The sequence below is a fragment of the Silurus meridionalis genome, chromosome 20, assembly GCF_014805685.1.
Source record: "Silurus meridionalis isolate SWU-2019-XX chromosome 20, ASM1480568v1, whole genome shotgun sequence".
Classification (NCBI taxonomy): domain Eukaryota; kingdom Metazoa; phylum Chordata; class Actinopteri; order Siluriformes; family Siluridae; genus Silurus; species Silurus meridionalis.
In genome coordinates this window covers 7,435,076-7,462,641 of record NC_060903.1, presented here as the reverse complement: position 1 = coordinate 7,462,641, position 27,566 = coordinate 7,435,076, and the positions used below count along the sequence as shown (strand labels likewise).

The 27,566-nt window shown below is 36.1% G+C and overlaps 1 protein-coding gene across 1 annotated transcript; it reads left to right on the top strand.

The window, feature by feature from the left end:
• rorcb (RAR-related orphan receptor C b) lies at nt 1–27,447 on the top strand. Its single transcript, XM_046876678.1, has 10 exons — nt 1–369; nt 15,436–15,521; nt 16,431–16,572; nt 16,917–17,363; nt 19,536–19,657; nt 20,925–21,057; nt 22,327–22,434; nt 23,708–23,818; nt 24,422–24,534; nt 25,108–27,447. Exons 1-10 carry the CDS (start codon nt 363–365, stop codon nt 25,267–25,269), a joined length of 1,431 nt encoding a protein of 476 aa, XP_046732634.1. The 5' UTR covers nt 1–362; the 3' UTR covers nt 25,270–27,447.
• Nucleotides 27,448–27,566: the final 119 nt, after the last annotated feature.

Below are 27,566 nucleotides of genomic sequence, written 5' to 3'. Positions count from 1 at the left end.
GCGAGTCCACGCGTTCGAAAAGTAGGTTAGCAGGCTGGACTGAGAGGGAGGGAGACACACACACACACGCACTTTCACCGTTCAGCAACAACAGTAGGTCTGAGCACGCAGAAACGTGTACTCAACGTGGTGGTCTGTTTAGTTATTTCTATTGCAAGCCGCCCAGAGACGTCGAAGAAGTGGAGCGGGTTTTTAATGCGGTTTTATTTTATATATACATATTTTTTCTTTTCGCATGATGTTCTGCATCGGAGATGAAACATTATATCGGGTCGGCTAACTACGAAGATCTGCAGCTTATTCAATTTTCCGGTATCTTGTGGACTTTCAGAAATCTATAGAGGAAAGGAAAAAAAAAAAAAATGAGAGGTAAGCCAGTTTCTTCTTTCTCTCTTTATTTATTTTTTTTTGCACAGTTTCAGTGCTGTGGTCGCCTTGTAGTATAAACGCATAAAATAAGTTGCTATTCACGCAGCTGGAATTGACGCTTGTTTGTTTCTAGGCGCGTTCATGTGCGCGTTCATGTGCGCGTCTCCTCACGTGCAGTGCGCATGTTTGGAGCGCCGGTATTTCAAAGTGCGTAGTAATGGCTTCCAAGCTAATCTTTCCTCACATTTTAATAATTTTCCTTTCCATTAATATTATTTGAGGAGCCTTATTTACCATGCATTTTTTTTGTCTTGTCCACTGGAAGTGACTCGTGATTCGTGCATTGCTGCTTCTGTAGCTGTTTGCTGTTCGGTGGTGACTTTCGAGTTAGCAAGGTGACACCGTGTGTGCATTAGATCGCTTTGAAAGGCGTGGGGAATTTGGTTTTCAAACGTCAACTAACGTGGAAATTGTGAGTTTCCAGTAGACTGTCGCAAAGCACGTGCGATTTCTAGAGTGGTGCACTGGATTTGACACTTCAAAGGAAAATAAAGGTGTGTGGGTTATGACGTGGAATGGGATGTCTTCTGTCTTCCAGTTGTCTTTCATGTATTGGCATTAAGCAAAAGTGAAGCACAGGATCCTATCGAAGATATGATTAAAAGTGAATTTACCATCACACGCAGAAAAGAGCCGGCTGTTCCACTGACCCACTTACGTCAGCTCGCATTACACGGAGACGCCCAATGGGCGGGGCTGGGGAGATGGGGGCGTGGCCTACACCAGAGTCGTGCAGAGCCACGCGGTTTGTTTGCGAAACTACAACGTTCTTCAGCACTTCCGCACTGTTTCCACATTTATTTATTTTTTTTGGTTTAATCAGCCGTTCCATGTGTACGGAATTGACCAGGAATTAAAGAACATGCATTTAAAACTATATTTGTTATTGTTTTTATTTTATTAATATTAGTTTTTTTTAATGATAGGTATAAGTCTGATCCAATTTGGTAAAATTGCAGAGTATTCCATGTCTGTTCATCCATTTATTATGTAATTTACAATACCGATCCTTTAATCAGCAAGACATCTTTTTCATTTCACGCACAACCTTCTGATCTTTTTTACAACCACATATGTCAATGCTACAATTTCATTATTATTGTGACTCTGAAGCAATAGTAACAGTGACCGACGTTGTTGTTGTTGATAGGTGCAGCAGAAAAGGGAAGAAAAACACATTTTCCAGATGGTTTGGGACGTTCGAATTTAAAATCATATGAATATTTACTCTATATAAACAGCCTGCAGATTGAATTAATATCTCAATTCCTTTGACACCGGTTTTCCGACATGTTGTAGTTGCATAGTATCTGTAGTCCTGTCACGACAAGTAGTATTTTAAATTAAAATATATATTTTTCAGAAATAATTGTGATAAACCATGCTATTTTTATTTTAATGATACTGATATGATTTTAATATAATGGCATAATAATGCACCTACACTTTTACGAAGAGTAATTCTAATTCTTACGAATAGTCAGCCATTGGGATTGGGAATGTAGAAAAAAAAATGTATTCTGTAAGACTACAAAAACACTGTGTTTCTAAAAATGGTACTAAATGTAAAACATTTGGCAAAGAAGTATGGAGAGTCATTCATTCATGCGCTTGGGTGAGATAATTAACCCACTAGTTCAGTTTGCTTGTGTTCGTTTACATTGTTAAAGTGGGTCAGTCCATAATATTATTGCACCACGACTGGATTATATCAAATGCTGGAACTAGTGGTTTTAGGTTTTATTGGTTTCTTCTTTTAAAAACAGTGCTAGTGCATTGTTTGAACCTTCCATGTTATTTTATCCACAATGTGATTCGATTACATTTCAACCTAGTGCTTGTTACACACATTACACTTGCATGCAAGTATCCAAATGTGCATTTTTATTATAAATAGGACGAGACAATTCTTTCTTATGTTAAAATGCATGTAAACACAATGGACGATAACACGGTCGTTAAAATGATCAAGGTGTATCATACAATAAGTTCGAAAATACATTTTAGGGCATTTGGCAGATGTTCTTATCCAGCGCGACTTACAGTTATCTCATTTATATAACTGAGCAGTTAAAGGGGTAAAGGCCCAAGCACCGACAGCTTAATAGTGCTGCGATTTGAAATCACGACCTTCTGATCCAAAGTCCAAAACCTTTTTTTTTATTATGTCATACAAATGCATTTTAAGTTCATGTAGCAAAAGGAAATAATATGAAGGGATTGATTTATTCTAAATGAAAGAGACTGGTAATATTTACCATTTCTACTTTTGTAATAATCTTTTGAGAACTAATTAAAAACATAACGAGGATGTACGAAAATGGAAGCAAGGACAAATCAGGAATGAATTGGTTTTGCGACACAAGCACTGTGGTTTTAAACAAGATCTGTTTCATTTTCAAGGATTTTGTGTAAAATATGTCAAGCTGAGAACAGTGGCTTTTTTTATTTAAGCATTTGTACTTGTAAGTAGATTTGAAAGAGGATTTAATTTAGCTTTTAATTATATGATTAAATATATAAAGACAGCTGTTTTTTTTTGTTTGTTTTTTTACAATGAGTCAAAAAGAAATTTCCACATATCTATGTTTTTGTGGTTTTTTTATTATGTTTTTTTTTTTTGTGGAAATATTGTATTTTGGGCTCTAAATGTAGTGTGTTACCAAGGTTGTAGTTGTTGGGGCATTGTTAACTTAAAAAAAAAAATCTCTTTCAAAATTTGGCACATTTTAAATGCCACGTTACCGCTGCGATATCCTGTTTTACTGCCCGAGTGCGTTTGGTAATTAACATGGATTTTGACGCTCCACTTCCTTGTATTGTGTTTCTTGTAATTTAATATTTTAAAAAGGATACCGGAGGCTGCTATATCAAGACATATCATATCAAAGTGCCTTATTTTACCTTTTTTTTTTTAAACCGTCTTTCCTTGTGATTATGGTGATTATTAATAAATAATTAAAAAATGATAAATAATTTGTAGGTTGTACAGGACAAATCTGGTTGCTTTGTCCCTAATAATGCCTTGAACAGAAGGGCGGCATAACCTTGCTATATAATTTTTTTTTCTTTTATGAAAAAAAAAAAGTAAAATGCAAATGGAAGGAAAGCAGATATAACATGCCTTATTAGCTGCTTGGTGTTCAGGATTTGCACAGTCACGGGCCCATTTATAATTGTATTAATTGAACACAGGGAGAAATCTGAATGTATGTGTTATTAAATAATTGCAGTTATGGCCTTTGGTGATTTTCCTTTAATCACCGCTAGGGCTGCTACTATTGATTATTTTACTAATCTAGTATTCTAACGATTGTTCTATCGAATAATCAAGTAAGAAGTACTTTTTCTTTATTAAAGAGCAATATTAAATTAGAGAGAGAAAATAAGACAGGTCTTATAAAATGAACAAGTGATTTGTTTTTCTTTTTAGAAAGATTCACATTTGTAGCGCTGTAAATGCATAAAAGAATATCGGTGAAAACTAGACGCATTTAATGCATTTAATAGCCATATGACAACAAAATACAAATAAAGTTGTGTTATGAAAAACTATTAGTTTAATCAGACTCATAATTATTCTCATAATTTATTCATTAAATATCGCACAGTATCGCGATGTGTTATTCTTGTCTCAGGAAAAGCTGTTTGAAATTTACCATGCACTAAACCGGTGTATTTATTGCCAGCTTTAAAAACGCAATCCACTACTACTACCTCTACTCTATGCCGTCACTGCAGAGGGGACTTTTAAACGCACTGTATATAAATACAAATATAAAAATCAGTTTTAAAATATTTAAAAAAATGTTAACTGCACTGTACGTGGTTTTCCTCATGTTTTAGTTTAAAATAATCCCAAACTTCGGAAACTGTCTGGCATTTCCTTTGGTCTGAATCTTCTCTTTGCCCCTCAGCTTTCTCTCCGTTCCTCTATTTTCATTCTGCAGCGTCTTCTGAATTACCTGTCCAGTGCGCTCCAGAGTTTAGCGGGTGGTGCGTCAGTAATTATGATCTGTGGGAAACACAGTGCTCTGTGTGTTGTTAAATGGACTAAACAAAGCATATTCATTAATTATACATTTTAATTATTAATTTTAATTGCTGCAAATTAATACATTAATTTGCTCCAGTGAATCTGTGTAATCGAGTTACTCAAGGAATCATTACAGCCCCAATCACAGCCCAGGTTGAAGTGTGTTGATTCTCAGGGTTCTATGTGTGTGATAAACACATACAGTGTATACTATATAATTAAAAGTATGTGGACACCTGACCACACACCAACAGTAAATGTTTTTTTTTTCCCCCTCAATCCTGTTCCAGAACACTAATAGAACTGCACACAAAGTGAGAGTCTCTAGAAGCTGAAAGAGATTCCACATTTCAAAATGTAGTGCAAAGCAGACACTGCATATATTTTGGCTTTCATTTCATTTTATCTTATCTTATCTAATCATGAATCTCATATGGATTGACAAAAACAAAGGAGTTCATTGTTTACCTGATTTAAGTTTTTGTTCTGTTTTTGATTTTGTTGTTAAATTCAAGAGCACATGCTTCAGGAAACACAGTAGTTTTGACCAGAAAACTGTATGAATAAATAAAAGATATATGTAATTAAAGTTAAATAAGCAGGACATGAATTCAAGCAATGAAACTTTTAATAAGATGCTGATCACATGACCAATGAACTCTGATCCAGACGATAAAAGCCGAATGCCACTTTCAGTTAAACAGCTTTCTTGCATAAAGTGTTGTATCTATAGAGGTGAAGAAACCTTCAGGTGTCATTAGGTCTGATAATTGCGGCATATGATTTCACAACAAGCAAGGAATATGGGGCAATTTTATAACCCTTAGTGCCCCTTATGAGGCAAACATTGTTGTCTACTGGTGTTTCTGTTGTCTAAAAGCAATGACTGGATACCAAAGCAAAGATTACACACATAGTTACATAGTAGCCAGATTCCAGCAGTCATGAAACTTCAGCAAAATGTGTTCATGATTTAATCATATTAATGCCTAATTTCAATCACAGACCATTGTGAACATGTCTTGTTTGTTGTTTTTAGCCATTACAAATCACAAAAAAACATGCAATTGCTTGTGGAACAATGCTTAGTAATGTCATTCTGGCTGTTTTAGATGTACTTTAGGGATTTTAAAATGACAAATGCTTTTGTTTAAGTAAATAATCTAGTTTTTTCACATGTTCTTTAATGCATACTTATACTGCATAGTTTGAAATAATATTATTCAAATAAGGAGTTGAGTAAATGGGTGTGATGATGCCATTTATTCAGATATGTTATGTCTTTATATAAGGAAATGGTGGCACTATTTTAGTTATGCTCTATCAGGAAAAACAATGCTTCAGAAATATTTTTAGGTGTGGTGCATAATATGGCATAACTAGCATTTTCCAGTCAGGCTGTGTAGTGTTCAACAACGTTTGATGTAAAATCTGTTGAATTGTGTTTCCCATAGCACAATTTTTAAATGCTCTTTACTTTTTAATGAATGTGCTGGTTTTTGAGGCACTTTACGTAGCTTTGCGTTGTGTTGTAGCCCTATGTTGTTTAGTGTAGCACTACGGTTCTGGAGTCTCGTTTTTTACTGTGTACTGTGTACCACTGTGTTTAGTAGAAATGAACAATAAAAGCCACTTGACTTGACTTGATATCCAATCGACTTGCAGATATATTCTTCAGAAGTATCTGTAACACATTTTTAGCATTTATTTGCTAAAAGGTTATGGTCTAAACAATTTGGAACATGGGAACTTTGGTATATCACTACCATGCAGCCTCAAGCCATGACACTACTGATGAGCTTAAATATTTTGGATCATGAGTCATTCCTTTTTTTCTCCACACTTTGAAAACAGGTTAACCCAGGTTGCTCATCTCTTTATTTTTTTGCAAATAACGATCCGGCCTTCAGTTTCTTAATGTGGATGAGTGGTTGCATTCTGTGGTATGACCTCGATATTTCTTCTGTTGAAGTCTTCTTTGAATGGTGGATTGTGACTCCTGATTTGTTGAAGTTGTTGGTGATTTCGCTGTCTGTTTTTGTGTTTTTCTTCACAGCTCTGACATTGTTTCTAGCATTGTTGTTTCTTATTGATTTGCCCTTTGTTCTTAAAATGACTTGCTTTTCTCCAATTGATAGCTCTCTGGCCTTCATGATGATTATCTTAAAAAAAAAAACAATTAAAACAAATACAACTTTCAGAGGTGAAGCCCAGGTCTCAAAACAAGAGTAAACTTCTAGAACTATTAAATGTTTAAACAATCAACAGGGCACACCTGGAGAACACCTGTATTTAAATATCAGGAATTGAAAGCTGAAATTCTGTTCTATCATCTCATATTCATCATCTGTGTTTGTCTTACATTATATAAAAATACATACAGTTTGTAACTTGTACATTGAGTACATTTATTTTTGTACTCTTCATTGTAATGTAAGAATCACAGCTGTTGAATACGTTTAAAACGAGGAGAACAGATTTAGGTAATTATCGCACAAACTGCTTTTGACAGTTCTGCAGTAATGGGAACAGATTTTCTCTGTAGTAGTAACAGAATAGTAAGAACAACACAAACATTTCCAGTTAATGCTGTAATCTCATAAGTATAGTTACAATAGATTACAGGATATAATGTGCAGGTACTTTCCTGGATATTCTATATAGGGTTATCAGTTTGATATTTATAAAAGGTCATATTATATTTCAGTTTTGAGAAATGTCCAAGTCTGTGATTGCATGATTGGTTGATTGTTTCTACTATCATGAGTTCCAGCATCAATAAACATTAGTGGGTCAGTTCCTGAAACAGCCATGCTGGCCCACTCTAAGACACTACATTCCCTGTGACTGACTGATGAGCTCAAATGTTTTGGATCATGAGCCATTCCTTTTTTTCTTCACACTTTGTTCATTCCATCACTTTGAACGAGGTTAATCCAGTGTGGCTTTTTTTCTTTGCAAATGACAATCTGGCCTTCCAATTATTTATGTGGATGAGCGATTTGCATCTTTGAATAGATGAGTGATTGGTATTCCTTCACTATGATTTGTGGAGGTTGTTACTGACTGTTGTTTGTGTTTCCCAACTCTCACAATATTAGCATCATTGAATGCAGATGTTCTCTTTAACCAAAAAGTTCAGTGATAGAAGCATGGAAGTGGTTTGTATAAGCTTTAAAAGTATGCACAGAATTCACATAGCAGTTGCCTCTTCCATTATTGTGGTGTTCTGTGATAATTGTTATGTCTGGAAATATCATTTTAACTATGTGTTAATTTTTTTCTGTTATGACAAGAAACAACAATAGAATAACAATAATCTTCCCTGGGGAAAATAAATATTCATATGCACAGCACCGACCGTATCGGCTACAAGAATTAATGCCATATTGCATTTACGTTCAGGTTAAAATTTTACGTGCAATGAAGTAAATAAAATACTTTCATTCTCAGTAGATCAGATAAATAAGTCAGTGTATCAGATAAAGCCTCAATAAATCAAAACCTGTTTGTTTAATAACACTTTGCAGTTTGAATTTTCCATTGAATCTGGGCAAAAAAAAACGCAATATAACAATGCGTGGCATTACAGAGAGAGAGGAATTTCACATGTGAAACTAAAGCAAGAAACCCAGTTAAAACAACTTCAAACCTCTACACTATAACCGCAACTGTGCACCTACATCATCTGGAGCAGTTCAAAATCAATATTTGTCTAATAACATGACAAAAACTTTAAAAATTGTAAATAAAATACAACCTACTCACGAGATGCATACTCATAATTTGCACTGCTCTTTAGAGGCTGTAAGCCAGTGGTACCGTTTGTATTCACTGGTCTGAAAGCCCAACTAATTGATGGCGTCATTGGTTGACAACAAATTTCATTATTGATTTTTATTGATTTTATCGATTAGTTGTTGCATTCCTATTAGAGATGCTCCTGGTGTACTCTCACTATCCCAAACTCTGGTGTTATTTAGGATATTTTAAGGATGGTGTACATAGATACTGTCACTGAGAGGTGGTCTTAAAAAGGAAGTAGCATGCTAATTAATGGTCAGTAATTTTTCTGAAAAAAAATGTGATATATATACCGGTAGTCCTCTACTTGCGATATAATACAAGATACGTTACGATGACCCCATTGTGTAAAAATAAATAAATAAAAAATACTCACACACACACACACACACACACACACATATATATATATATATATATATATATATATATATATATATATATATATATATATATATATATATATATATATATATATATATATATATATATATATGAGAGTGTGAGAAAGAGAGAGAGAGAGAGAGAGAGAGAGAGAGGATTGATTGCTCAAACAAACAGGCAAACATTTAGCAGCAGCTTGAACCAATGCAATAGCTTTAAAGGTTAAATTAAACAATAGAATTCAAACAAAATGTGACCTTAGTGACATGGTTAGGTTGCTTTGTATTCTTTAGAAACTTCTGAGCTCCTGGTATTTTCACACACAGCAGTCTGAGTTTACACAAAGCTGTGCCAAAATACACTTGAGGTGGAAACGCCTTGTTGATGAGAGATCAAAGGAGAAGAACCAGAATGGTTTGAGGTGACAAAAATTAGCATTCTTTACAACTCTTTTATACTTTATAGTGAACAAAGAAGCATCTCAGAATGTCAACCCCTGAGGTGGATGGAGAAACAATTAAAGATGGAGAAACATCATCTGGTCTAATGACTCTTGATTTATGTAGATTGTAGGTTCAGAATTTGTCATCACCAGCATGAATTCTTTGACCCAACACACCTTGTGTCAACAGTTCAGGCTGGTGGTGGTATAACAGTGTGAGAAATGGTTTCTCATAGTACCAGTTCAGCATTGAAAACAAAAGCCTAATGTATTGTTACTGACACTTGCTTCTGTCTTTCATCACAATTTGCCCATTTTATGATGGCCAGTTCAAATATAATATGCCGTTTCACAAATCTGAAGATGTCTTAAGCTTGGTTCATCATGTCAAGTGGGTTTTAAATGTCATTCCACTATATTTTGTATACATTGAAAGGAAATGTGGTTGCTTCAGGGCCATAGTGCAGTGATACACGAAGCACTATTACAGTACACTATATAAGGTGCAGCTACACAAGAGTGTGAGTTAGTATTAAAATAAATACAACAACCAACAACAGAACAGTGTTGTGTGAAACAACTAGTGCAAGCTGTTATCTCTCAGCTATTGTGTAGTGTAGCAGCAAGCAGCAATGTAGTGTCTCAAGAACTCTAAAAGGGACCAGATTCTAAAAGTGCAAAAGTACATTTTTCACAAACTAAATCCAAGTATTTTTCGGCAGCTTTAAAAACGTGCGCCACTGCCTACTTTATACGACGACTGCAGAGGGACTTTTGTAACTGTATATAAATAAAAATATAAAAATCAGTTTCAGTTACTTCAAAAACCGATAAACACACTGTACAGTGTTTTCTTAATGTTTTAGTTTGAAATTATCCCAAACTTTGGAAACCATCTGTCTAAATCTTTTCCTCGTCCCTCACTGTTTCCTCGCCGTTTCTTCTACTTTTCATTCTGCAGCATCTTCTGTCTTACCTGTTTAGAGCGCTCCAGAGTTTTGCAGGTAGTGCATCAGTAATAATGGTCCGTGGAAAACAAAGTGCTCCTTGTGTTGTTAAAATGACTAAACGAAAATCTATGAATTTTTGTAATCAAATTACTCAGGGAATTGTTTCAGCCCCATTGCACTTTCACTGTTACTTGTTAGATTTGTGAACTAGCCAACTAATTCAGGTTGTCCTGACTTTTCAAGGCCACAACTTTAATTCTAAGCAAGCATCACAGCATACAAACATGGCCACCAGCTGTATCAGTCAAACATAACACATGAAAAGAGACTCTAAACTTATTCACAACATATACACCTGATGTACAAAGCCTTGTTTTTTTTTCTTGATTGCCCTTTTTTGATTTTTGAAAAAAAAAACAATGTATTAGGCAAAAGTAGAGCATGTAACAACAACAAAAAAAGTCAAACCAAAGCAGCAATAACAGGTTGGTAATGTCAGGCAAGCAAAAAAAATGAATCATATACTTTACACTAAACAAAAATATAAGGGTTATATATATATTTAGAGTAAAAGTAATCTGAAACATATGGGAGACAACCAGTGACAGGACATGAGAGGAGACCAAACATGATTCTATACCGAATACGTGACCGTGTAAACAAATACATAATGGTATGGATGAGTGCACCATAGGTGCAAGAGGGAAATAAATGACAGCTAGCAGTGCATTACTGGAATGGCTATAGTCCTCTAGTAAGCAAGACCATGCTCTGCAGAAACCACTGACCACTAAAAATAGCTTGGAGACTTTGTACAAGTATGTCAGATATTAGGAAATGTTCTTAATTTCTAGCAGATTTGTTTCCATTTTAGCATTTAGGAAATTTCTGTGGCTAAAACTGCTGAATTTCTTGAGGAATTTATTTAAGGCCACAATAGTACCTCAATACCTTTTGCTGTTAACAGAGGGCAGCATCTCCTGAGGTGTACTTCTGGTTGTGTGGTGTACAATGTGGAATCGTCACTCTGTATACATTGAACAAGATATAATCGTTTTGACTCAGCTAACCCTGCCCACATTACAGCAGACCTAATGGTCACTTCAGAGGATTTACATAGCTAATAAATGTACAAAGCTAATGCGGTTGGATTTTGTCCAATTTCACACAATGCCACTTAAGAGAAAGTTGACCAACCCTTCCATTACGAGCCGTATCTAGCTCATCTTAAAATGGGTTATTCATCTCAGATTAACCTGTTCATTGAGGTTTTTCAGTTTCTTAGTTGATTCCTTTATTGTCTTTGTGAAAACTAACAACAGTGGCAGTACATCGGTAATCAATCGTCAAACAGTCCCCAGCCTCGTCAGGTTTGTTTAAATCAACCTGTCTAACGCTAATCTTACTAGAATGTTCGCTCATGCTACGAGATGACATGCGATATGTATTTTACTGCTTCTCTGCTAGCTGCTTGTGGATGTATCTATGAAGTTTAAAGGCTTTGCCTGATTGTTTAAACAAAACTAAGCATCCACTTTCATTTGTGTTTTGTTTTAGCACTATGAGCCTGAAGAATTTTAGATGCCCGATAAATATTCTTTAAAATGTAAGTGTTGACTGATCATGTTGAGCATAGCAATACAGCAGGTTTTTATTTATAGCAAGCATTAGAACACTAAATTTGTGTAGTTTTGGCCAGGTGAGGAACAGAAACAGGTATGTAATAAGATCAAATGTTTGCGGGCATCTGATTATGGCAAACGCAAACTTTTGCCACAACTTTGAAAGCACAAAAAAGATAACTGTGTATGCTGTAGCTTTACCAATTTGGTAAAGCCATGGACCAAAAGTGTCTAGTGTTAAGTTTCCCAGAAGTGTATATATAATTATAATAGCAAAGAGGGACTTAATTTGGAAAGGGATGTTCAGAAAGCACATACTATATGAGTTTGATGGTCAGGTGTGCACAAATGAATATTGATAGATTGCATATAGTTTGTTTCTTGTTTTGTTAGGTTTCTTGTCATTACCTGTAGCACTAGGCAGTACCTGTGACCCAGTCAGGTTGCACAACTGCACAATTTTCTTATCTTTTATTGAATAGAGTCTATTTATTTATTTATTTTTATTATTTTTTTCTGGTCATTTTGTTTTAGTTGGTCTTTGTGAGACCATGCTAACTATTTGGATCCGAGGTGCATTTATTTCTCTGCGGGCTAAATTTCAAATTTGACTTCGGGCTGTGAGCTGAAAATAAAAGTTGCAAAATACCAATCATAATATTAAAATTAAAGTTGCGCTGGTTCCTCTCATTCCTTTCAAGTATTAAAAAGAAAAAGAGAACATTACTATGTTCAAAGTTCTAGTTTAGTGTAACTTGAGACACAATGCAATTTATTGTACAATAGAGTTCAATGTCTATTAAAGCTATTCAGTGACCTTTAATGAGAGACATGAAGTTTGTACTTATTTTTCTAAAGTTTTTCCAAATTGTATTTTTTTCCCTTTTTTCCCGATTCTCATATATGGCATGGCAAGTCAAATCAATTTGCCCTAGGTTAGGCATATCTGATTTATTTATTTTTTTGTTTATAAAATGTTTGTTGTCTAATGTGTTGTTGTTTTTTTTTTTTTTTTTATACTTGCCATATACTTGAAAAGTTTTCCTATATTAGAAGGTTAAGAGTAGGTCTGAGATGGCAGATAGGTTCCACCTTAAATAGGAAAAGCCTATTCAAATGAAGTGTGCAAGGCTTTCTCCAGCTTTTTTAAATGAGAAAGTGTGTCAGTAGGACATCAAGCACACATGGGCTGACAGCCAAGTGCTGCTGAGTAACATTTGGCCCAGCCAATCACAGATGAGGCTGTATTGGCCTAAACCAATAAGCCAGAGGAAGCACAAAGTGGGCAGAACTGGTGTGTCTGGAGCGAGTACCTTGAGAGACTCTGCAGACTGTGGATAATTACACTGGGCTGGAGAAAATTGCTTTTATGTTTGTAGATATCTAGTTACAGCCTGGAAAGGTTTGTTGATGTGGATGGGTTTAAATCCGTGAAAAAGATGAAGAAACAAATCAAAGCAATTTGCCCACAGATGGCGGTTATATAACCGTGAGCATCAGAGCGGGAGGGGCCGAGGAGCTCAGGGCTTTACAGATTTTTCCGCTTCGTGCCCCGGAATACAATGTCGTGGTCATTTGCCTCCAGCCGTCTGATGTGTCAGAGACAAGAATAGAAAATGGAGGACAAACAGTCCTCTGTATTGTACTTCAGATTATTAAAGTTCTGAAGTAATGATCGTTCTTTGTGCAAGCAGTAAAATAGGTCTGCATCCAGAGAGAGACACAATGTCGGCATTTTATGCCATTTCATGTTGTATATTGCAAACGCCCTAGTCATTTGTTCCAGTATGATTTAGAAATTGCTCAGCAAGAGCATTGAATTTTTTTTTTCTGATGCATAAAAAATAAGACATAATCAAAGAAAAATACACATGAGTCAAACCTCAAGTTTTTTTATGCACCCTCGATGTTTACACAAAATGCTTTTCCGGGTATTTTGTAGGAGGGATTATTCTCAACCAAAATTACACACCAATAACCATGCAACTGAAATACTGAAGCTAAGAGGAGTAAAGTGAATAGTTAATAAATAGTTATTTAATTACACATACAGTGCCTATCAAATGTTTGGAAACAAATTTTATCATTGTTGAGAGATACATTCATGCTCCTTTTGTTTATAGGCAACAAACTAGGTGATTGACCAGTATTCATTTTAATCATATGGCAATAACAGTAGGTTTTGGATGAATTACATGTAGCTACATCACATTCCACTTCACAAGTTTCTGTTCATATTTGGAGAACATTCTAACTCATTATATACGTGTAGGGTAAATGAATGTTATATGTTGAAAGGAAAAATGAACCAACATGGATACCATTCCATAATTCAACAATGATTAGCAATACACACATTCTTCACTCAAGCAAAAGTCCAGATACTCATGTTTCAAAAGAATCTGGTAAACGTTGAAGTACTGACTACTGGCTCTAACATGTACTTAAGTAAAAAGTAGCCATTACTACTACCTGTTTTAGTGTAATGCTTGTAACTGGACCACACATCATCATGCAAATATTTTAATACAAAATGAATTTCAAATGTTGTTACCGAATGAATTTATCCAGGCTGAACAACCACCATATAGAACACAAACAGGAAAAGGTAATGATGATGATCAGGTGATCAGGAATGTCTCTGTTCTCAGTCATGTTTCCATCGCTGACTCCCTCTGTCTCATCCCCGTTATCCATACTTCTTACTTCTACTTGCTTGTTGTTAGCTTCATAGTCTAGCCTACATCTGTGGAGCGTGATAGCCAGGAAATGATACAACAATAGTAGGTTGAAAAAAATGCACGGAGACAGGAAATAGGTTCATGGGCTGAAAACGACGTGCAATGAGAAGAAAAAAACATATTGACATTTAACCAAATAGATTCAAACTAAAGTAACGAGCCTGTTTTGAAAATGTAAGAAGGAGAAAGTACAGATATTTGTGTCAAAAATTTAATGAGTGAAAGTAAAAACTTGTCAGAAAAATAAATAATGAATTAAAGTACTGATGATACCAGAAAAATCTACTTGAGTACAGTAACGAAGTATTTGTACTTCAGAAATCTTTTGTTTGTTTGTATTCGCATGAGCAGTATGGCGATTTGTAATGGTTTTAAACAAATGCAGTGATCGATTCAATATGTATTTAATGAGATTTTTTTTAATTATATTTTCCTCTGTAACTTTTCAGTCTTCCAGGAAACAATACATTTCCAGTTTTACCCCCCACTCCTTTTTACACTTGTATAGTTGGTAAGGGCTCTTTGGTCAAAGACACAAGTGTGAATGCATCGCAAGGCCCAGCTGTTCATAGCAGCATTTGAATGTGCTTTACAAAAACAGCTTCACAAAAACAGCCCTGTTAATGAGCTGCTATTACACAGCTAACCTTTGCTGCTTCACTCTCTACTGTTCATCAATAGATTACTGTCAGAAAATTGTGCAAAGACACCACCATGCATTGTGGCCTTTTGTTTTTGTCTAAAAGGTCTTCCGCCATTGTAGCAGCTTTAAAAATGTTTGTCATTTTATATTTAAAAGCTACATCAGCAGTTCATGGCTCTCTTTTTCATGACCTTTTCATTTTGTTTAGCAAAATGGCCCAAATGCACAGTTAGAGTGGGTTTAGAGATGAAGCCATTATGTTGTACCATTAGAGGTCTCAACAACAGTACCGGATTTATATAACTCATATTATTTATGTGTATTGTATGTGTGGCTTCCTGTGTGACTCTGATCCTGGTCTGTCTATTCATTATGTTTTTGCAGCTCAAATAGAGGTGATTCCGTGTAAGATCTGTGGCGATAAGTCCTCTGGGATTCATTATGGTGTCATCACCTGTGAAGGCTGCAAGGTAGAAATTATTTTCCATCTCATTTTGCACTTCCTTTGAGACCCATCATTTTCATGAATTTCAATTCACCGCCCACAGAACAGAAGCTTGTATAAGACAGGAAATATTATTTAGCACTCAAGCTAGGGCGTATTTTCTTGTGCAATCATAGAGCAAAGTATTATATTAGGAATTTCTGCATACATATTTATTCACAGAAGTATCCACTTAGCCAAACGTGTCAGCAGTGCACTGCATAAAATCGTTCGGATACAGAAAAGCAGCTTCAGGTAATGCTCACATAAAGCATTAGAATAGATCAAAAAATTTGATTTTTGCCTGGCATGATTGTTGTTGCAAGGAGGGCTGACTTGAGTTTTTCTATAACTTATGATCTCCTGGGAATCTCACATAAAACAGTTTTTAGAGTTTATTCAAATGAAAAGAAATAACATCAAGTTCTGCAGGCAGAAACACCTTGTTTATGAGAGAGTTCAAAAGAGAATGGTTAGACTGGTTCGTACTGACACAAAGGCAAGACGAACTTGATGATAAACACTGAGAATAATATACAGAAAAAATAAGAAACAGCTCAGAATGCACAACAAATCAAGCCTTGAGGCAGATGAGCTACAACAGCAGAAGACTACATCAGGTTCCACTTTTGTCAGCCAAGAACTGAACGCTGAGGCTGCAGTAAACACCCAAACTGAAATCTATAGCTGATAGCCGATCCAGAGACCCTACCTGTCTGGTGCCAACAGTCCAGGCAGGAAAGTTCAGCATTAGTGTGGGCTTAATAATAGAGTGCTCATTAAAGTTTATATGTTTATATACTTCTAAATATTAACATATAAACAACGCAACATTCATCGCATAATGCATAGCGTCATGCATAGTCATAATGGTTCCCTTTTTTATTGTGTACAGGGATTTTTCCGCCGCAGCCAGCAGAACAATGCTATGTACTCTTGCTCTCGGCAGAGGAACTGCCTGATCGATCGCACCAACCGCAACCGCTGCCAGCACTGTCGCCTCCAGAAGTGTTTGGCACTCGGCATGAGCCGGGATGGTAAGACGTTGCCCTCGTCTTTCTCTTATACAGATGAAATTGAATTGAACAGAATTCTGTGCTTTCCACCAACTGGCAGCTGCACATCCTTTGGAAGTTTAGTCCTATGGCACTTTAAGCTTAATTAAAGTTGTTTTTTTTCTAAATTAACAAATTAACCCCTGTCCATTTGATAAATACCTCTACTGTATGAAGTTGTAATCCAAAAGCTTTCATTCTTATTGTCTCTTTTCCCACTCTTGTATAGTTTAATGCTAATATCTGGAAGAATAACTTACAATAAATAGTTCCTTGCTATAGTTTTTAAATAAACCCATATTTAATTCACGTATGTTGTCCCATAGCGGTGAAGTTTGGCCGCATGTCTAAAAAGCAGCGTGACAGTCTGTACGCGGAGGTACAGCGACACCAGCAGCTGGCACGTGAGCCTGAGGAGGCAGGTGTGGACGGTGGACACAGCCGCTCCTACAGTAGCACAGGCTCCAACACTACCCTCAGCGATCTAGACGACATTACAACACTGCCCGACGGCTTGCTTTTTGACTTGCCACTCACGCCAGGGGAAGCAGCGGAATACTGTGCTCTCGAGCTGTTAGAAGGCGAGGCTAGTAGTGGTACAGGAAGTGCAGTGAGCAGCAGCTCATCCAATCAGAGCTCTCCAGAGTCGAGTATACTGGATGTGATGGAAGCAGGCCGGGTGAAGCATGAATACCAGCTGCTGCCTGAGCCCAGTCTGCTTACTCACACTCTGCTGGGGGCGCTATCAGATGACTGCTCTCTGCTTGATATAGGTGAGTGTTTGGCAAGTTTTTGGTATTATAGATTACAGATTCTCAGAACTGTCTTTAATAAGTACTACTCTGGTCCTAAACGATTTCCTGGGCTATGTCTACATCAATGCGGATAAATCTGAAGAATATAGAAATTATATATAAATTCAACATTTAATTATAAAAAATATTATAATACAATAATACCAATAATACATTTTCAGTTTTCTATCAACGTACAGACAGCATTTTCAGTCCAGCGAAACCTGGGCTTTTCAAAAACACTATCCAAACTGGATGAATTAGAAAATGTCGTTTTCACATTTTAGTGTGGACTGAGAAAATTACGATATTTAGAATTAAATAAAATTCCCTTTTCTGTCATAAGATATGGTCATGTGACAGATTCAAACTCAAAATAAACTGGATGATTTTGTAATGCAGTTGTTGTTTTTTTTAACCGCTGTCCAGTTTGATAGCATTGTTCAGGATTTATGTCACGTTGTACAACCTCCAGATTAAAAAAAAAATGATGGAACGTTCTCTTGCAATTACATCAGTTTATCATCAAGGGATAAAAATATACAAACTTGAAGCCACATCTTAGGGTTTCAAGCATTATCAGATGTTTTGGTGTGGTGATCGTATCCGAACTAATGTAGATGTAGCCCTAATTAGCAGCGACTGGGATGCAAACTGCATGTCATTTGGTTTAAAAGGTCAGCTATATCAAGTATAGTTGGGTTCACGCTGAAAGTAATTACTGCAAGACTAAAGCAAGGGTGACATTTTTCAATGACAATAAGAGTTTCTGAACAAGTTCCTGCATTTGAAATTCCTGTACATTTCACATACACTATATTGCCAAAGGTTTGTGGACACTTGTCTTAAGTCATGTTATGTGATTTTTGAGCATTGCATTCCACATTTAGTCCCAATTTGCTCATATAAATCCACTAAATTTTGAAGTGTGCCTGTAAACATTTGTGTTCATTAGCCACAAGGGTGCTAGTAAAGTCAGGAACTGATGTAGATAAGGAGGCCTGGGGTGCAGTCAGCATTCTAGTTCATCCCAAAGGTGTTCAGTAGGGTTGAGATCAGAGCTCTATAGCAGGCCTCTCAAGATCTTGGCCTCGAAACCATGTAAACCATATCTTCTTGGAGTTCGCCTTTGTGCACAGTGGCATTGTAATGCTACAAGTTTGGGTTTCAAAGTTCAAGTGAATGTGAAATTGTATTATACCGTATCCAAATACATCCCATACAATTGTGTGCCTCCAGCTTTGTGTTTACAGTTTGGAGAAGAACCAGATATGGCAGTAAAGGTCAGGTGTCCCAATACGTTTGTCCATATAGTGCGCGTGTGTGTGTGTGTGTATACAAATACAAATCACAAGCACAAAACCTAGTGAAATTGAAGGTGATTATAACAGCACAAAACAAATGGGAAATAAAGGTTGAATTGGATGTTAAAAAAAAAGCATATATGGGTCAGATATCTACATGTTTTGTCCATGTAATGTAATTTTCTGCTGTTCTCTGTTTGTCTTGTGTAGTAGCCCGCTTCCCAACATATAAAACAACTCAAAAAAACTTTGGTCTAATATACAGTTACTTGTTATTGCCACAAAAAAAAGCAAAAATGGTTAAACAAAATAATTCAGGTCCAGGCTGATAGATGCAACTTGCCTGCTAACACTAGCTATCTATCTCACATGTGGCTAGTCTTAGCTAGTTAAATTGCACACCAGAGTATAAAATAATGAAGCACACACATATTCGATATGTAAAAACAAAAACACTTGTATCATTAATTTTACCAGTTCAGTTAGAAAAAAAAAACCCTCCATTAATCTTTTTCTTCTTTATATTTACTTCCTCTCAGTTTCTCTTTTTCTCTCTTTTTTTGTACATATTTTACAAAAGTTCCTACATGACAACCTTACATTTAAAATTACTAATACAGGATTGTAATATGAACATAAACGTAAATGAATGCTCATGAACATTATATTTCAAAATGTTTCTTTTATAAACATATACTAATACATTTCTAACAAAAAAATCCCACAAAAACTTTTTTGTTTTTAACAATAGCTACAGTATCACAGTGTGTTCTTTGAAATAGATTTTATGTATATCATGCAAAATTCTCAAATGATGTAACACTAACGTATCGATCTTTGTGTGCAGAGCGGATCACTCAGAATGTGGTGAAGTCGCATTTAGAGACGTGTCAGTACAGCACAGAGGAGCTCAAGCGACTCACTTTTAACCTGTATTCACCTGAGGAGACTCGCTCCTTCCAGCTCAAGGTACACACAACAATCAGCCATTATTCAGCTTGACAATAACACTGATTTCCTTTTTAGATGAATAGTCAAGCAAATTTACTAGATAAGTAAGTCCATACATGAGACAGTAGTACAGAAATAATATTATGTCCCTATCTAAGCACTGTTTTCATTGACCTTTGACCCAGAAGTGAGTATTATAGAAGCAGATTTATGTATAATCCCTGTATTAGCTAGGACTTAACCATAGGCCCAGTCTTGTGTACATGTAACACTACTGTGGGATTCTTTCTTTTTGCTTTTCTTATTAAGTTGTACTGACAAACTCTGACATGTTCTATGATAATTTTGGGTTTTCATATTTGATCATTGGTAGTGTCATAATGGGGTCAAAGGACGGACAGACAGATAATTACAATGTTTCTGCAAATTTGGTACTAAATTTGCTAACTTGAGTCACAAATCTTGGCACACTTTAGACAGACCATAATGACTGTTCCTCCATTTTTCATCCTGCAGCATCTTCTGTGCTCACTTCAGAGCGATCCAGTGTTTAGTGGATTGTGCGTCAGTAATAATGGTCCGTGGGGAAACACAGTCCTCTGTGTGTAGTTTAATGGACTAAATTAAGCATCTAGGCAAATAATAAGCCTTGATGATTTTTTTTTTGTATTGTATAGAATTGTATAGGATGTCTTTGGGTGAGGTAGCATTGCATTTTCTTTAAAACTAGGAGACCAGCACGACAATGCCCTATTGAACACTTTTGGGATGAATTAGAACATTGACTGCACCCCAGAACTTTTCGCCAAGCATCAGTACCTTTAGTAATGTCCCCTGTGGTGGAATGAGCACACATTTCCACATGCACACTAAAATCTAGTGGAATATCTGCCCAGTAGATTGGAGGTTATTATTACAGCAAATGGGGCTGTAAGAATCTCACATGATTGGATATCCAAATTAGTCTATGACATCATCCAGCAGCTTCTAGTGATTTTTTTTTTTTTAAAGAGCTTTAGCTTTACTTCCCCCAAAAGTGTCTATGCATGGATGTTTAAGTAGATGAACACATGTCTATGCAGGCTAGATAGAGATAAGTCTATACTTTGATGATTTGTATCTATTAATTATGCTTCGATTGACAATTTTTTAATCCTCATCACCAGACAAGCATTGACAAAGGGCTTAATTTCCTGACGTGTGTACGCTTGATCTTTGGAGTGCACACTCATGACCTGACACAGTATTGATTGTCTGATTAACACATTGATCATTTCTTGTGCAGTCTGCTGAGTGGATGTGGCAGCAGTGCGCCGTGCACATCACCAACGCCATCCAGTATGTGGTGGAGTTTGCCAAGCGAATCAGCGGCTTCATGGACCTCTGCCAAAACGATCAGATTATCCTCCTTAAAGCAGGTCAGTGCTATAAAACATGGTATGTTAAGCAGCCCTGGACTTCCATTACATACATGTACAGTTTACAGATTTGGGAATTCAATTAAAATATATAAACTTGTTGATAAGTGTAAGACCTGGTAAGTTATATAAGCAAAGAAGGGAGGCTAATTAACACATTTAAAAAATGAATTTTAAATTTACATAGAATATCATATATACGATAAATAATATGCAGGTGCCATGTTGCTGTAGATAAATACACAACAACAGGGTGATGTAATCATGACAGCTCGTCTCGAGGTCTTTAAATCCTTCTTATACATACAGCACTTTTACATCGCTCAAAGTCAATTGTTTATTAAATAAAAAAGTGCAACATCATAGTTCTTATCTGTTTGTAGTTGCTTTAAAAGTTGAAGAAGTTAGTTCCTGCTATTGTTCACAGTGTAACGATATTAGCCTCTGTTTTTATCTAATTTAAAGTAAATTAGGCAAAATAAAACCTCAAGAATTCCTGTTTCTGAAGAAATAAAGATCTGACCATTACAAGTGCTGACACTGGAGACTCGGGGTTAGTAGTAGTTCACAAATGTGGGGGAAGTAGTAGTTCAGCGGTTAAGATAATTGTAAGTCGCTTTAGATAAAGTCATCTGCCAGAATGCTGTAAAGGTAAATGGACCTTGTGTTTTACTTGTCAATTTAAATATAAAACCTAAATCTGTAGAATCCACTATAAAATGATTTGTCCAATCAGAAGTGAGAATTCAGGAGCGCTGTGAAATAAAGCACTGTCAACACCACATTGTCCAATCAGAAGTGAGAATTCAGGAGCACTGTGATATAAAGCACATTAGTCAGCTCGTGGTAACATATGCACAAGTTTGAAGAAATCCAAAGAGAGTTCTTTGTTTCGTTGTTACAACCCTTAAAAATGTTTTGTTTGCTAACATTTCTTCCTTTCTTGTTTTTTTGTCTCCAACTTTCTATTTCTCTATATATAACTATTAAATGAATAATGTTTTTTTACCCAATTCTATCTCACATTATTACACGTTACCATTATTTCCCTATTCTTTCTTTGTGTATTTATTATACCTTTACATTAACTTCAAATATAACATTTAATAAATACCAAAAATCTAAACTTATCTGGAAAAATCTTTATTATTATTATTTTTATTTTTTATTTGCCTGCTTTTTTGGCATGGTTGGAGCATGTCTCCTTCTTTTCCCTCTTTTCCTCTTCTCTATCTCTTTGGCTTTCTGTCTCAATGTGGACGCTTGCAGGCTGCTTAGAGGTTCTGCTGATCCGCATGTGCCGCGCGTACAACTCCACCAACAACACGATGTTTTTCGACGGCAAGTTTGCCAGCCCTCAGCTCTTTAAAGCGCTAGGTGAGTGTCTGCATTCGCCGGGAATCATAGGAGCTTGTTCTGTATTTATTCATTCTAACTCCAGCAATAGGTACTTGTGCTTGTGATATTGATAGTATTTGATGTGATGTTAATGGTGTTAATGGAGTACTCCAGTATTTAACTACTTAATCCAGATCCATTACGTGTGCAGAGTATATGTGATTACCATGTACAACAATTTTGGTAACAAACGATCCATTTACTTAAAGAGGTCTAAAATCTTTTGTTGAATTCTTTTTAATTCAATTACATTTTAGTTGTATAGCAATAGATATGAATAAATTCATATAAAAATTAAATTATTTTGTTCCTATTAGTTTTATTTTTTTAAATGTATCCCAATGTGTGATCCAGAACGCCAAAAAAACCCTACTTTAAACCCTACTTCTTTGCTATGAGCAAGAACCCCATCTTAAAAAAAAGGAAGTATATAGACTAATGCGTTATTCAGACATGCAGCATTTTTTATTGTACCACAATGTCACTCAACCAACATTCATCAAATTAGGAGATGGATTTTACTTATTGGTAGTCTTTCAAATTGCTCCATATTTGCATAAAGTTAAAGCTTTGTTGCATTGCTGGACACACCCATTTATAGTCACTAATGGTTGCTGTCGCTCAGAAATCAAATCAATCACTTTTTTTCTTAAAGATATTTTTTTTGTCTTTGGTGATCACATACCTTTAGTGTAGATAGAACAGCGCATCGGTAATGTGGCTGTTGATGCTCAATAATGACGATTCTCAGCGTGAGTGAGAATTTGTTTTTATTCACATTACATCATTTTTTATTTCTGAATGAAAATATGAGTGGTGATTGACTACAAAAATCATCACCGGACACCCTTTCTCTTTTATGTGCAATGTTTCGATGTATCACACACCGGTGTTTGGCATTATTTTCTAAAGAAACTGGGTCAATGACATCACTACATTATTCATTATTTAATCACCAGCAGTCACCTGCTGATATGTCTCATGGTCTTAATGCAGGATTTTTGCCGTTTCGCCCATGTGATGTCACATGACTTTAAGCAGCGTCTACTGTATATAATTCACACTGAGATTTAATAGTTATGTATTAGTTTTAAAATGCTGTTGTGTGAGAGATAATATATGCTCCAATTTGGAGCAATGCTAATGTGTACACACTGTAGCCTTATAAACTGTTTAAGTTTTACGGTTTTGTGTGTGGGCTAATAATTTGGAGTGTGTGTGTGTGTGTGTGTGTGTGTGTTCGTGTGTGTAGGCTGTGACGACCTAGTAAATGCCATCTTCGAGTTGGCCAAGAGTCTGTGTCGCCTGCAGCTGAGTGAGGAAGAGATGGCCCTGTTCAGTGCCGCCATCTTGCTATCACCTGGTAAGCTACAAACAAGTAATTAGGGATGTAACAAAATAGGAATAATACATGTGCACTATTAGTTTGTTTGTACTAAAGAAAAATCAAACGTCTCAAGGGACAAACAAAATGTATAGCCAATGGGATGCACTTAAAACACCTTTTTGTTACTGCCCAGTAAGAATTACAGACAGATAAATTAGATTTGTTTTTATTTTGGAAAGAAAATAACAAAAAAATTCATAAAAATATAAAACCTCTAGTTGAGATCAATTATGAATTAGAGTGATGTAGCTGAGGTTGATGAACTGTCAGAGCCTAAATTCTTAGTGACAGCACAGTAAAATGTTAGACATTTATACATATTGTTGCTAGGGGTAATTAAAATAAAAATAGCATATTTTGGTTTGGATCAATTTTTATAAGGTATTAAACATACTGTATTACTGCATCATGTTATCAATATGTAATAACAAAATCAAAACGCAAAAGCAAAATACACATAAACCGTACATTCCTGCACCTTTCTCACCTTCATCTCTCTTTCTGCTTATTTCTTTTACGCCTCTCTCTCTCTCTCTCTCTCTCTCTCTCTCTCTCTCTCTCTCTCTCTCTCTCTTTAAGATCGTCCATGGTTAACAGAGAGTCAGCAGGTGCAAAAGCTGCAGGAGAAGGTTTATTTGGCCCTGCAGCAGAGCCTGCACATGGGAGGATGCGGTCAAGAGAAACTGGACAAGGTTAATTAATAATTTCAAAAAAATTATGTTAATAAAATTAATTTACAATTTCTGTCTTGGTAAATTCATGATGTTTCATAATGAAAATGTGGGAAATTTATCGGTTTTACTGCAAAAACAAGAATTTGTTATTTACAGTGTACAGATTATTGTTTGGTAGAAAAACTGCAGCAGCAGAGTATTCAACGGTAATTGAAATTGAATTGGTTAATTGTAATGTATGGTGGTAATCATCAGCATTTTTGATCACTTTGGGAAAAAAATGTGGGTTATTTGTGAATATCTTGGCCGAGTTTGAAATGTAAAGCGGTTCATTTGCTAGGAATGTTATGTAACTATTTGTTAAGCAGGTTACTTTAGGGAAATACCAGTGAGAATAAAAGTGTTGTAGGCGGAGCCATACATGTAAAGAAGTTAGAGTTGAATTAGCATTGTGCCAGTGTCGTGCAGTTTTTCACTAGCACCCCCTGCTGGACATAAATATCTTTGAGACCCTGATAATGAAAACTCTTTATAGAATCATGTCTTTGATCAAAATATTTCATAAGCATTTTTCTATTTTCTTTTTTGTAGATGGCATCCAAGCTGCCACAGATGAAGTCAATCTGTAACCTCCACGTCGACAAGCTGGAGTTCTTTCGGATAGTTCACCCTGAAACGGCCTACAGCTTCCCTCCTCTTTACAGGGAAGTGTTTGGTAGTGAGATCAATTTCCCGGACTCCACTGACAGTTAAAGGAGGAGAAAAAGAGAGAGAGAAAGAAAGGGGGGTATAGATGTTGCGAAAGAGGAAGAGCTAGCTGACTGGTGCAGAAAAAAAAGATGTGTGAAAGAGAGGAGGAATTTAAAGAGCAGTGGAGGCCTGAGGTGTGAAAACCTTACAGTGTAAAAAAGAAATCGAAACCTGAAAAAAAAAAAAAAAAGAGCTCTTAGCAGCCCAGACAATCAGGCGTTTTTAGTTTTTAGTACACGTGTACAAAGAGTACCACAAATTACTCCTCTCTACACACATGACACACTCCTTTAAAAAAAAAAAAAGGCCATTAGTATGACACCTGAAAGCACTTTTGTATTACTTAGGAATATCTACTACGACAGAGGTTCATAATCCCGTTCTCAGGGATCCTCTGGCAGTTTTAAATTCTAATTGTTTTCTCAATGTCTCCAGATTATTGTGATCACCCAGCTCAGGTGCGGTAACATCTGGAACAAAAACAAAGTTCTTTCCCCCCTTTACGCAAAACTCTGTGAAGTATGTATGTGAATTATGAATGTATGTCCCTAGAACAGCACTTGCCATTTGACCGAATGTACATACTGCACTTTGGTTCGCAGAAACGCGTTACCAAAACCCAGGTCGGTTACACGTGATGTGACAATCGAGAATAAGAAGATGTTAAGTAGTGTAAAAGGACCAACCTCCAATATTAACTCATGCGTGTGCTGGTAGGGCTGGGCGATATGATGATATAAGTTTGATATCATGATGAATTCTGTCTGATTATGGCGTTCTGAATATCAGAACTGTATTAAGGTACAAAGCGTTTATTTTTCTAGTCGCACACATCGTTTGAGAGTTTGGTTACGAGTGTGTCACGATGCGATTTCAGTTAAATACATTTTTACATTCAAATTATTCAAGTTTAGTAGACTATTCATCATAAATGTCTGCTTACTGTATATCACATGAGCTGTAATAATGAAAAATGAAGCTCACACTCTGACTGGAAATGTAACTACCTCTCTATTGCAAACCTGTTGGAGTTGTGTGCTGGATTTCTCACATTAACATGCTGGCATACTAACTTTAGGCTGGTACTGTATCTTTGAGTTAACCCAAGCTAAAAATAAACTTAATGATAATTGGTAAATTCATATTTAATAGTGGCAACACATCTAGGGCTACAGAGAACTGCTTGATTCTGAGAGGATATACGCTGCTACTCACACAATTGCCCTCGTCATTATTGATCGTGATCTTTATATAATCATTATAGTAATCATGTTTTTACAATGACGAGCACATGAATCAACTCAGAATGAAAACCTAAAGCAGATGTACACACAATGCCGGTTTTTGCTGCATCGAAAATGTATCTCATCATGACACCATCGTATTCGATTGTTTTCATTAGGAGGCTGTGTATAGCACCATCTAGCAATTCTAAATACACTGTATAACCTAAAGTTTTGGGACACTTGACTTTTCCAGCCATATTTGGTTTGTTCCCCACACTGTTACCACAAATGTTAGAGGCACACAGTTGTATAGGATGTCTTTAAATGGCATCGTGTTGAAGTTTCCATTCATTTGAACTAGGAAACACTAGGACTAGGACAAACCTGTTCTAGAATGACAATGTGCCGGAAGCCAGCTCCATGAAGATATAGTTTACACAGGTTGCGGTTGAAGAACTTGAATGGCCTGCTATAGAGTTCTGACCTCAAACCTCCTGAACACCTTTGGGATGAATTGGAACACTGGCTGCACCCTAGGGCTCCTCACTTCACACTATTTGTGGCTGAATGACCGCAAATCTCCACAAGCACACTCAAAATTCAAACAGAACACATTCTCAGAAGAGCGAAGATTATCATAACAGCACATGCAGATTAAATGTGGAATAGGATGTTCAAAAAGCAAGTATGAATCTTTGGTCAGGTGTCCAAAAACCTTTGGCCATATTGTGTATCGTGATACGGCTAAAGCATCATACATTTGCCAAATCGCCCAACCCTGCAAGCTGGCATAGAGTCTAGTGTGCAATAACAAAAACAAAAAAGTAGCACATCTGGAAAAGAAGGCTTGTACAAGCTCACACTTCCTCAGGCACTAGTGTTCAGACAGTATTTTGGTGCTTCTCTTAAGTTAACTTTTTGTGTTTATTATATTAAATGCAATGAAAAAACCTCAGTAAAAGTCCATCTTTCTTTGTAAACGGCACTTAAAAATAGTGTGAGGATCTTAGGTTTCTTTTCAATTCCTGCATTTGTTCATAGATATTTAGGGATATGTATAAATAGATATATACT